Below are 12,204 nucleotides of genomic sequence, written 5' to 3'. Positions count from 1 at the left end.
TGTAAATTCGCGCTAGTTTTTGATATCAAATCTTCACTAATTACTTTGTAACGAAAAGAAGTGTAGCGCTTCTAACTGCTTTATTCGGAGCCACGATTTCAGTTTGTATTGTCATTTATCCAGTAACCGGCACCATGTCGATGTCGTCATATCCGTGACTTCTGCTTTGTCGATTTCTTTCGCTTTCCCGGCTTGCTCTGTTTTGCGTGATCAACAGTGCAATGTGGGGCTACGTGGACTGGTGGTCCGCGTTGCTCTACTTGTATTTATCTGCGTTATTTATATTCGTGGTGGTAAGCGTGCACCGAACTCTCCTTGCGTGTGCTTCTCTTACTTACCGCGCTTTCACGGAGCAAACACGAATGTGTTTAGTGAGATTAGTCGTCTGTAAAACTTCCCTCCACTACTTTGCATGCCCAAGTCGGCACCGACACTCGATTCTTACGTGGCTGTTGCAGTCCGTATTTAAATTGTTTTTATGCGTTTTTTTTTTGTTTGCCACTTCATGTTACAGTGCGCTAGACAGGGTTGATTTGGTGTGAGTCTGTCATTCCGCTTGGCAAGCATTAGTTTCTTGCTTACCAATTCGTTCCGAGTGTCTCCGGAGTTCATGCGCCTTGGCTGACGTAGCACTTGAAGTGCTACGTTAATTCGCTCTGGCACGCGTTCTACTGAATTTAAAGCCGAGAACGCGCGAAATAGCATGCTTCAAAAAGTTCAGCAAAAATACGTTTACGCTGTCAATCGAGAGAGGAATGCCTCACGTCAATGGACGGCATGACATCCAGTGGGAAAGAATAGAAGGGGGGGGGGGGGGGGGCACAAGCGCGATTCAAAGTTTATGATTAACACAATGGGCCCCCGATGCGGCGGTAGACCGTACAGTTCCACCGTTCGCGGTGCTCGATCCGTAACGCGTGAAAACACATGAGCCTGCGCGCTCAGAATCTGCCGGCGTCGCATTCACCGGTAAAGATGTAAAGGGCAAAGTTCACTGCCTCGGCTTTATCCCTGCGCCTTCGTGTCTTTAGTTTCGTTTCTTTTTCGGTTGCACTTTTCAGCTTTGCCTAGTTCTCTACGCCACTTCGTCAAGACTGCCGGTGATCGTCCGTTACGCGGACGAGTTCAATTTCAAGGACCCATCGCAACCTGGCCGGAAATTCCAGTACCCGCATCTCAACGATGAGCCCAGCGTTGACCTCTCGGTTATTGTTCCCGCCTACGAGGAGGAGAAACGCCGTAAGTGTTTATAGCGACGCACACTCCACACTTCATCTTACCGGGTGTATTGTGCCTTAAAAATGCGAAGTATTTGCTCCGTGTTTATCCTTTTTTTGCACTCATTGTTCTCCGCCAGTTCCCCCCATGCTTGACGAGTGCCTGGAATATCTGCAAGAAAGGCAGGTACGTTGACCCTCGTGCCACGTCATAATAATGCCTAATTTCTATATAAAACAGGTACATGAGGGAGCATATATTAGAGATACTTTAATGCTAGCCGCCTGCATTGACTGCCCAGGCGGCATATTCACCTGAAGGTTTTTCCTTTTGTGGTGTCGTTACTTACAATTTGCTGTTGTAGGCTATGTTTTAGCTGTGTGCAAAACAACTCCTCAATACAGGGCACCAACTGCCAATTTGCCGAAAGCATACCAAGTGGTTATTTCACTCTCCCTTTTTCTTTCTTTCAAAAATTCATAGAGTCCATTCAAAATTTCCACGTTAACCACTACATTTTGTAAAGTTGTGGTGCAGCAAACAAACTCACCTCCTTCAACTATAACACAATTTCTTGAGTTCCTTAATAAAGTATCCACCTTTTCTTCAAGGCACTCGAACATTATCAGTGACATTGAAGTTTCATCTACTGTTACTCCAGTGGGAAAATGGGCCTATAGAAAGTTAGATTGTGCAAGTCATCGTGGCACGCTTTTGTGGCTCTTATTAAGCAAACAATGGCAAGTAGCCCCAGCAGTATTGTGCTGACAATGCTGAATTTGTTTATTCCCAGCTCTGTTAAGACCTAAGGGCTGAAGGCTAAAGTTACTAAAGACTGCTATTGACAAAAAACTGGACGCTGTCTAAATGGTGATTTTTTTGTTCATTTATTTTTTTCTTTATCTATGACTCTTTAGTATCCTGTTCTTGCATTGCTTGGGCTTGAAAGTCTGCTGTTTTCCTAAATAAAAAACTAAACTAATAGAAATTACCACCAGACTTTTGGACACTGTTTCATTACAATAGATGTTTTGTGTTGTGCCTGCTTTGTAAAATTTGTTCAGGGCTGACTTTTCGACTGAACATGTTTGTAAACAAAGCGAAACTTCCTAATTGATGGTTAGATGGCTAGATGGGTCATGGACACTCGGTGCACTAGGCTTCAAAATAGAAACGGGCTGCCAGTGATGCTGCTTTGTCAAGAAACTCAGTGCTTGCGTTTCTTTTTTTTCTCTCTCCTTCATTTCCTTCTCTTTGGTCCTTCGCTGAATGTGTGACAGTGCTGCTGTGCTTGCAACTTTCTAGAAGCAAGACCGGGGCTTCACCTTTGAAGTGATCATTGTGGACGATGGAAGCCGCGATCGGACGACATGGGTCGGCATGCAGTACAGCCTCAAATATGGCACCGACAAAGTCCGGGTCCTGACACTGACGAAAAACCGCGGCAAGGGAGGTGCCGTGCGCCTGGTCTGTAGCGTTTCCACCACTGCCACTAAAGTGAACCTGTCGCCTAGCTACAACTGCTGCTGCCCTCCATTGTAGGGCATGCTGAGTGCCAGGGGGAAGCGGCTGCTGTTTGCGGATGCTGATGGGGCGACCAAATTCTCCGATATCGAGAAGCTGGAGGAGGTTGCAGATGAGTTGCTCAAGCTGGTGAGTCTGTTCTTGTTGTCTAATCGGAGCCTGAGCCAGAATTGTTTTGTTTCATTGATAAGGGAAAGTTGGTTATATTACTACAAAACAGCCAATGTGTTGAGACAAAGTCAACCGAATAATGCTCCCGCTCTCCCACTATTGAGAAGCGGGATGACTTTGTGTTGAGCAGTAGCATGACCTAGCTGCCGCTCTGTCAAATGAGTGGGAGGGGGGATTATTCATTTTGTTGCTCAAACTGGTGATAAAATGGAAATCCCGCCACCACGTTATTGCTTCTGCTCACCCCTGAGGTACCGTGAAGAGTGGGTTGCCCCACTGCTGATCCACCAGGGCAGTGCCCCCACTCCCGTTTCCTCCACTCACGGAGTGAGTAATCCAACGGGGGAATTGGCAACTCACGGTAGCACGGTCCCACTTCTCCTTTCAACTTCCCACTCCTTGGTATATATATCAGCAGCATGACTTCTCATCAGTATTGGCCTTGGCTACTGCGTGCTAGTTGGAGGGAATAAGAGCAGAATGGAGTAGACTTCATGACATTTGTACATAATAGTCTAGTTTTTCGCTGAAACCAGGCTACATCCCATTCCGTGATAAAATGCCGAGAGATGGGCAGGAAGCACAAGTCTGTGTGTGCAGTTGAATGTACAATGATGACACGAATAAAATTTCCATCAGTATGATGCAGAAGAGCGAAAAGCAAGAACACCCGTGTGTATGAGATTTCGGCACACGCTAAAGATTCCCAGGTGGTCAAAATTAATCCGGAGCCTTCCACTGCAGTGCGCCTCATTGCCTGTGTAGCATCTGCGCATTAAACCCACAATTAATCGATCAATCACGATGCGGAAGGGAGATGCTTTTCTCATTTACATTCTCACTCGAGGGTATGGGAGGGTAACCAATGATGCATACAACACAAAAGGAGATGAGGACAGAGAAGTGCTTGTTTGTAGTCTTTTGTCTCTATCCTCATCCTCTTTTGCCACTTTCATGTGTGCATTCAAAAAAGTCTTTTTCTTTTTCCTTGGAATTTCAGAGCACTACGGTTGTAGTGGTGGGCTCACGTTCCCATCTAGAGAAGGACAGCATTGCTGAGGTGAGTTTGCGTTGTCGCGTTGTCTCATTCTTGTCTCTTTCCAATTGTTTTTGTGCCCCCGTTCTTTCAGAGGTCGATATTTAGGACATTCCTCATGTACGGATTCCACTTCCTCGTTTGGCTGTTCACCGTGAGGGGCATATCAGACACTCAGTGTGGCTTCAAGCTCTTCAGCAGAGAATCGGCCAAGCATCTGTTCACCTCGCTACACGTGGAGAGGTGGTGAGTGCAAGCCTGCGGGGGCTCGTTACGTAAGAGGCCCCCTTGCATTGCTTACCATCCGGTTGTGTGTGAGTGACGTCCGCGGTTCAATCTGTTGCAGGGCCTTTGATGTCGAGATCCTGTACATAGCTCAGACACTCCGCTTCCCTATAGCCGAAGTTGCCGTTCACTGGACTGAAATTGAAGGTTTGTTCTTCTCTGCCTAATAGCTAGGGCCGGCATGTTTCTTTTTCAGCCTCAGGTATTTTGCGGTGACACCTGTCGGTAGTTCATTGTAAGGGGCACTTTTTCTCACCGTGTGTCCCTTTTGCTGCAAACACGGCACATATGAGGCCAAACGCAGACCTAAAAAAGAAAATCCACTTAGTTTCACTCGATTGGTGATCACAGTGACTGAATTTGTGACAGTGTTGAAGCACAGAAATGCTCTTATACACCTTGCTTAGCATGCACAAAACTTCGGTCGGTCAAAGTCAATCTAGATCCTTTCACCGGTTGCACGTTGTAACCTGGGTGTACATGGTGCCTGCGTGCAGGTCGTGTACTTGGGCTGGGGTAAGTCTCAGAACCACAGCGTAAAAAATATTTAGAAAATGACACTTCCTTTTGCTAGGTGGTAGACAGCGGCAATGTGCTTCTAGAGTTGAGCTGTAGGCATAGCTTGCACCCTCCATTCATTGTAATTCGAGAAAAATATTGTTTCAATAGCAATACATATCACTTTCACCCTCCGCCCCTCCCATCAGTACCTAATAGGAATAGAAAAAGTTTTTTTTTTTTTTTGTTCATGCTTCGGCTTATTGTAAAAAAACTAATTTGCAGGTGTCAGCATTTTAAAGTGGTCTTAATTAATCAGAAATTTCACCTTTTCTGAATACTATATAGTTCTAAAACCCTCCTTATGTGTGCAATTTCTTACAAGTATCACACATAATTGGAGCATTTCTACATATTTTTTTGCCAATCTGCACCTTTTTTTTTTTCTTCTCTTTGTAAGAACGAAAATCTACTTTTTTTGCTTGCAAAGGTGGCAGTACATTTTCAACTGTAGTGGCGTTGCTTTTGCTCCTGCACAACTATGTCACGTCCGTATCTTACGACACGCTTGCAGGTTCCAAAGTGGTGCCCATCTGGACGTGGCTGGAGATGGGCCGGGACCTTTTCCTAATCTGGCTCCGGTACAGGATTGGGGCCTGGACTATCGCAGCACAGCCAAAAAAGCTCAAATGAGGGACGCTAGTCTGTGATTCGCTTTGTTTTGATACAATTGTTTACTTTTTCTCATGTGCCGTTATTTTGCATACACATCAAGTGCAGACTGCTGGAACAGGACCTGCACTGGCCAATGAGTGTACTTTTGAAATAAAACGATTCGATTCATCATGAGGAGGAGGCAGGGGTTTTATTCGCTGCACATTTTGCAATGCTGTTTGCATGGTACGTACATATCTGAGTGCTCGAAAAAATGATAAACTGCATGTGGGATGTGGACACAGGCGAATTATTGGCATGATGTTTGTGTGTCTTCACTGAAATGAGTGGTGTTCTGAAAGAGCTATTTCAGGTGGGGCACCCTGTTGAGATGTGGGCCTCATTAAGGATAGCAACTTCTAGGCTACTACAACATGCCTTGTGTGGCAGCAAAGTACATGTTGCCGTCATTGCTGGCTGAACACTAGTGCTGACGTAAATAATGGGCATGTCTGGATATTCTTTTTCTGAATATACAGTGGAATAATACATTATTTGCTTTTATATTAGTTTCAGTATTTGAAAAAAATAGCAAAGCGTTCTGCACATACGAGTGGTGACTTGCGCTTATTTTCTTTCCCTAATAAATGGCTTGTGCTTGGAGTATGCTGTCACATCTATGAAGGCTGGTCAGCTCTCACTATCACGGTTCATTTTAAATGCAGAGCATTTCTTTAACTCACGATGTCACCCGTTCTAGTTGTCCATCGTCGTCCGCACCCCTCCCCCTCCACTATATAAAAAAACACACTTACCGGCGCTTGGTTTCGATGCCACGACCCTGCGGGCGGAACGCAAGGTACATGGTGCTCTACCCACTGCGCCACAAAGCCGACACAGAATGGAGGGCTACGAACGCGCCTTATATCCTTGACTCATTTAAACTACGTCAAGAAGCTGCTGATACAATGCATTCACTACCTGTGGGCGGAACGCGAGGTACGTGGTGCTCTTCCCACTGCGCCACAATAATCATACCCACCTTCTAATAAATGATGTCACGTGACCACGTAATTATGTCTCCTCATTTAATTACAATACAACAACCAACAGCAACAAGTGCAACAACATTAACGTAACGCAAACTACTTAACGTCGTGCGCCCCTGGAAATGCTCTGCATTTGATCGTGCCCCTCGCGAGGGGGATGTTTAGTTTCCTGCAGCAGCAAGAACCAGGCGGCCTCCTGCGCAGTTTGTGGCGCATACCCACTTGGAGGATTGGCCAGTTTCATCGTGTGTTATCTTTATCATTTCTATCGCTCGTGTTCATGTAAAGTATGCATGAATGTTTGCTCGTTTTTCTAGGAATTATGTTTGGTGAAACACAACCGATTAATCGATAAATTAACCAATTAAATCCAGCCGATTAAGCGAATTAAAATTTTTAACCGGTGCCCAGCCCTATTAATTTATAACTGTAAAGCCGCGACCTTCTAGCTAAATGCATCGTCGGAGAACGTATCGAGGTAACAGGTACAATAAAGGTACTGTGCTAGTCATAGTAAAGTTTCAAGACAAGAACAAGCGTGCTGAATTTTTTTTTGGTGTAGTACATGGCTCTAAGTAGACAGGGAGTGGGTTTACATTTTTTGTCCATGTGGTGAATCTTATCTAGAGGAGTTGGCTGAGGCAGCTAGGGTGGATGGGGTGGGTATCCTGGTTCATGCAAGATCAGATGGCCCGTTGGATGAGGTGCTGTGGCGGATGTACAAGCTGTCAAAGACCGCGGAATGTATGCCAAGTAGTACAAGTCGAGTGCTACTACTAGTGTTGACCGGGAGACCAGGGAAACTCTTGTCGCCTCACAGATGGGAGCATCAAGCTTGCCTTCCAAGATATATGCGAGGATGCCGTACGGGGCTTGATTGAAGGTGCCTCTGGGCACCTCTTCAGCGTGCAGTGACACGGTGCACCATGTTGCGAAAGGGAAGGACTTTTTTCAGCTGAGCAAGCTGGAACGACAGTCTGTTCTAGCTGCGTGATTAAAAGTAGTTTGAACTGAGTCTTGAATGATCCTGGGATCGCCTTGATTAATCCAGGCAGTAATGCCATCAGCATAATGATTGGCTGTAGAGCATGAAAAACATGGTGTTAGCGCGACCAGACATGCACACACGCACACTACAGGCAGGTGCGGATTATGCATGGTTCAAAGGTTCAAATTAACCGGGACCCTTGGGCTTTGGGGTTCCTCCCCTGAGGGCTAAAAAAAATTGCGGAGTTCGTGGTTTTGTTCGAAAAAATTTAAGGCCCTCGCTGATTTCGCCTAAGCCTAATTGAAACAGAGATTATCTATTTCAATAATGAATGCTTCGAAAAGGCTGTTGGTTACATAGAGTGCATAATCCTGAAGTCAACTCACAGTTCTTAAGTCTGCGGTAAAAACATTACACTCGCCCAAAGCCATATACATCGCATAGACCGGCAGAGCTGATGACGACTCATGGTTTTTGCGCTTTACCAGCAGTCCCAGTAAAGACTTGTTGCCTTCTGAGTGTCTGACCCATTCAGTGCGTATCGTTCGCACAGGCGAATCCAATCTTCCCCGTCTTCTAAAGAGGGAGTGGGACCACATGGTCAGCATGGAGCATATCGTTCACTTATTCAAATCCGCGAGACGAAACAGCTTCTCACGTACAGCTCACAGCACTCGGTCAGTCATCTTGTTCTTGTTTTTTTTTTTTTTTTTTTTTTCCAAGTTCTTGGTCGCCCCATTTTGCGGCGGGGTCGATGGGCGCTGTGGACAACGAGTCTGTGGACATGGCTGTGGAGTTGCCGACCGAAGCGGGACTGTGCTCATGCGAGGCGGTCGCGGCGTTTTGTCAAAGAAGGCGTTCAGTCTGTTAAGTGACCGAATGATACCACTTGAGTCTGTGGGGATTATAAGGGGACTAATTACAGCTAGTAAAAAGCATCCCTGTTTCTCGGAAAGCGGTATTTCGCCGCATCAAGGCGCAAACGTAGTCATCATCATCACCTGTTGTGTCATGGCGTCGGTGCTTGCGTTGCGGCAGCGTTCGTAAGCTGAGCAAACGCGGTGAGGTGATTTTTCACATTGTCTCTTGGATATAGTGCTCAACTGGGCTGATAATAGGCATATTTTGGGCCACCTTCTCTTTGTGCGCTCCTAAATATTCTTTGCTTTGAACTATGAGTGACGGCGTCGTATTTGTTTGGTGCTTGACTCAACCGGCAGACCGACATGAGCGAAAATCGTTATTTACAAAAGACGTGCAGTGTATAATGTGAACTTTAGTCATTTTTCAATGACCAGAACATACTTTTACCCTTCACAGGGGTTGCTTTCTTCTAGGTTGAAACAGAAGAGGCTAAAAAATGGACTTCCAGCACCGGCCGGGCGGCAAGACCGGCTCTGGTGGTGTCGCGTCATGGTCGGAATCCAACAGAGACCGCAGGGAACGACTTCGACAGCTCGCCCTGGAGACTATTGACCTTCAAAAGGACCCATACTTTATGAAAAATCACTTGGGTACGTTTGGCACTCTTGTTTTTCGTTGAGAGAGTTGCAGAGCAGACCGCGCGTTCCGATGTCGTGTAACCAGGCAGATTTCAGAGTCCGTAGCATTTTTATCGCACCGACGTTGGAACGTAACTTCGTGAGCTCTATGCGAAGGTAGCTTTTGGTGCGATCTTGTTTGGTTGCTTTTTAAATGAGTTACAGACAAGCCTGCGAACAAGCCTGTGCTTGTTCTGCCTACATGAAAAATGCAACACATTTCTTTAAAAAACCGGCTGAATTCACAGCAAACCATTCAAAATTCACGGTACAGTTGAACAGGCCTCGACTTTGGGAAGTTTTGAAGTGTTATTGAGCACTGTTCTTCTTTCATTCGACCCATGCACTCTCCCTTCCATCGCAGGTTCCTACGAGTGCAAACTGTGCTTGACATTGCACAATAACGAGGGCAGTTACCTGGCACACACACAAGGCAAGAAGCACCAGGCCAATTTGGCACGCCGAGCAGCCAAAGAAGCGAAGGACTCCCCCATTCAGCCAGCCCCGGCAAAGCCGCGCGTGGACATCAAGAAGTTTGTAAAGATCGGACGGCCTGGCTACAGAGTGACCAAGGTAATTGGCTCATTCTGAGTGTTATGGATACAAACAAGTCTTGCCTTGGAAATTGGGGTACATAGTTGCATCCTTTCTTCTTGTGGCAAGTGCTTCTGCAAACTTTTAGTTTAGCACTTGAATATAAATTCACAAAACAAGTACTTTTTTTATTTGACTGAGCTTTTGCCACATCGTGATCAAATCGGACTCATGTGTACAAGCCTTGCCTTGAAAATCGGGGTACATAGTTGCATCCATTCTTCTTGTGGCAAGTGCTTTCTGCAAACTTTTAGTTTTTTAGCACTTGAATATAAATCCACAAAACAAGTACTTTTTTTATTTGACTGAGCTTTTGTCACATCGTGATCAAATCCGACTCATGTGTACAAGTCTTGCCTTGGAAATTGGGGTACATAGTTGCATCCATTCTTCTTGTGGCAAGTGTTTCTGCGAACTTTTAATTTAGCACAAAACAAGTACTTTTTGTTTTACTGGGCATTTGTGCCACATCGTGATAAAATCAGACTCGAGGCCCTATCTCGCACTTGGTTATGAAGCGTGATTCGTGATGGGTGGGTTTGTTTGCGCAGCAAAGGGATGGAGAAACTGGCCAGCAGTCGCTGCTCTTCCAAGTGGACTACCCCGAGGTCAATGACAACGTGGTTCCCAGGCATCGGTTCATGTCGGCCTATGAGCAAAAGGTGGAGCCGCCGGACAAGAAGTGGCAGTACTTGTTGTTTGCAGCAGAACCTTACGAGACCATCGCTTTCAAGGTGGGTCCTGCTAGCACAGTTTGAAAGTGTGAAGCTTCCACGGTCATGGTCCCCACATTCGTGGTTTAACGTTCTGAAAAACCTTGCTCATCGCTGAAGGGTGAAAGAATAGTATGGACCTCTTGGGGTTTTTTGAAATGCATGGAGATCCCTGTACGCAGAAACATATTTGCTTTTCGCTCTCTTTGAGGTCGTATTTTTAGACCACTCAATCCCTATTCTTGTTTCGACCCCAAGAGGAATGTTTACTGCATTATTGCTTGTGAAAATACAGTGCTGGGTGCACAGGAGTGGAGCAAAACCACGGGAGGTGTCTGCTTAAGAAAGGTAGTGCTAGCTGTGAAGACGGACACTAAAAAGTAGTCTTTTGGCTTTCTTTGTGTGTTCGTTGGTACGCTTGACTACTTCTATCAAATGCTGTCTTGTCTTGCATTTTAAGTCTGTTAGGCACACTAATACCTTTAATAGAAGGAAGTTTACGAGCTACCTTCTGCTTCAATCACACCATGAGCTGCGCTGCCACCTGCAGTCTCAGAGACTTTCTAGTACCATTTGCTGGCTACTGAATTGATCTGAAAAGTAGTAACTTACATTTTTTTTTTTTTAAGTGCAGAACACTTTAGGTGCTCGCCTTGTCATCGTAGCTCACTCGCTGGACCCAGTTGGAGCCACAGGGCGTTCTGTCGTAGCGGCTGTTGTCGCGGTGTAACCCAGAGGCTTCAAAAGCCAAGCGGTTTATATAGTCTTAGATGAAACTCGTGAACCGCTGACGCTTGTCCTACATTTCCCCGTTGTTCAGGGCAAAGAAAACTATAGGTAAATTTGAGGCAAAGTATACGTAACTAACTGCCAGTGCCTGTGTTCATTTAGTTAGGAACGCTCGTTGGATTGGTTTTAACGATAGTAAGCGAAAGGAAGTGGCAGTTCAACGCCGGCACATGAAGGAGGAAAAGCAAGCACAAAAAGAACAGAACTCTTGCTGGCGCAGTGACAGTCAGTGGGTGCGCGTGCACTGCGAAGGTGGGAAATCTGACTTCATTGGGTGGTAGCCGTGAGCAGATAGTGGCATGAAAGCCCATTATGCCGAATCTCTTCTCTGCACTTCTGACATCTTTCACGTTGAGTTGAACGGCTTAAATTTTTTTTTGACATTTGTGCCGTGTTGAAGTGGGCTTACACCCCCTCCTCCTCATCCTCCTCTCTCCCTCCCCAACGCCCCTGCAGGTTCCCAGCCGCGAGGTGGACAAGTCGGAGGGCAAGTTCTGGACCCTGTGGAACCGGGACAGCAAGCAGTTCTTCCTGCAGTTCAGCTTCAAGCTGGAGGCCAAGCCCAAGATGCTGGCCAGCCACGGCATGCCGGGGATGCCCCCTCCGCCACCACCCCCGCTGCCGCCTCCTTCCCAGGGAGGGGGAGGGCCACCGGGCAGCGGCAACAACTAGGGCCAATAAACGTCACGCAGTCACTCCTCACCTTCCCACACGTTTGCCTTATCATGCTTGAGCAACCAGTGGCTGCCACGGGAGCATGCTGCAGCTGGTGTATTTGCTGCCAAGCTCATTAGGTACAGCTAGTTTTGCAAAACATGCTTCTTGGGTATTTTGAACCGTGGGATCTCTTGATAATTCATGAGATGCCCCTAAGTGCAGTGAGAAACTGAGTTGGGGCAAATATTGGTGAGAAATAAAGCAGGGGTTACAACAGTGGGTTTTTTATATTTTTATTGACCAAAAAGGGTGAAGAAAACTTTCACCCATGGCACACACCTTTAAAAAAGTGTTCCGACTAAACAAGGCATCGAGGAGAAAAAAGGGTGGGCTTGTGCACACCTTCAAGGTGTGCAACCATGGGTTAGAGATAAGCTGAGCGGGCTGCACGACGCATTGATACATTCAACATCTACAGCAGTCACAG

General features: G+C 46.3%; 2 protein-coding genes across 2 annotated transcripts; both read left to right on the top strand.

Annotated features, from left to right (window-relative positions):
* The first annotated feature begins 134 nt into the window (after nt 1-134).
* On the top strand, nt 135-5,581 carry Wol (Dolichyl-phosphate beta-glucosyltransferase wollknaeuel). The gene is made up of 9 exons (XM_077703782.1): nt 135-293; nt 1,062-1,239; nt 1,358-1,404; nt 2,524-2,685; nt 2,761-2,871; nt 3,914-3,973; nt 4,044-4,195; nt 4,296-4,381; nt 5,307-5,581. The coding sequence occupies exons 1-9, from the start codon at nt 222-224 to the stop codon at nt 5,423-5,425; spliced, it is 987 nt and encodes a 328-aa protein (XP_077559908.1). The 5' UTR covers nt 135-221; the 3' UTR covers nt 5,426-5,581.
* A 2,768-nt stretch (nt 5,582-8,349) lies between these two features.
* On the top strand, nt 8,350-11,765 carry Sf3a2 (splicing factor 3a subunit 2). The gene is made up of 5 exons (XM_077703767.1): nt 8,350-8,484; nt 8,744-8,937; nt 9,329-9,537; nt 10,110-10,292; nt 11,517-11,765. Exons 2-5 carry the CDS (start codon nt 8,784-8,786, stop codon nt 11,730-11,732), a joined length of 762 nt encoding a protein of 253 aa, XP_077559893.1. The 5' UTR covers nt 8,350-8,484; nt 8,744-8,783; the 3' UTR covers nt 11,733-11,765.
* Nucleotides 11,766-12,204: the final 439 nt, after the last annotated feature.

The sequence above is a fragment of the Haemaphysalis longicornis genome, unplaced genomic scaffold (assembly GCF_048455015.1).
Source record: "Haemaphysalis longicornis isolate Haplotype H1 unplaced genomic scaffold, Haemaphysalis longicornis Haplotype H1 scaffold_3, whole genome shotgun sequence".
NCBI lineage: Eukaryota > Metazoa > Arthropoda > Arachnida > Ixodida > Ixodidae > Haemaphysalis > Haemaphysalis longicornis.
The sequence above is the reverse complement of the archived record's forward strand: the minus strand, read 5'-3'. Positions and strand labels throughout refer to the sequence as shown.

Bases quoted from the DNA above. Each gene is read 5' to 3' on its own strand.
- Wol (XM_077703782.1), top strand. From the start codon at position 222: ATGTGGGGCTACGTGGACTGGTGGTCCGCGTTGCTCTACTTGTATTTA. The intron at 294-1,061 runs GTAAGCGTGCAC...TGCACTTTTCAG, and splicing joins CGTTATTTATATTCGTGGTG to CTTTGCCTAGTTCTCTACGC. The intron at 2,686-2,760 runs GTCTGTAGCGTT...CCTCCATTGTAG, and splicing joins AGGGAGGTGCCGTGCGCCTG to GGCATGCTGAGTGCCAGGGG.
- Sf3a2 (XM_077703767.1), top strand. From the start codon at position 8,784: ATGGACTTCCAGCACCGGCCGGGCGGCAAGACCGGCTCTGGTGGTGTC. The intron at 8,938-9,328 runs GTACGTTTGGCA...CTTCCATCGCAG, and splicing joins CTTTATGAAAAATCACTTGG to GTTCCTACGAGTGCAAACTG. The intron at 9,538-10,109 runs GTAATTGGCTCA...TTGTTTGCGCAG, and splicing joins CTGGCTACAGAGTGACCAAG to CAAAGGGATGGAGAAACTGG.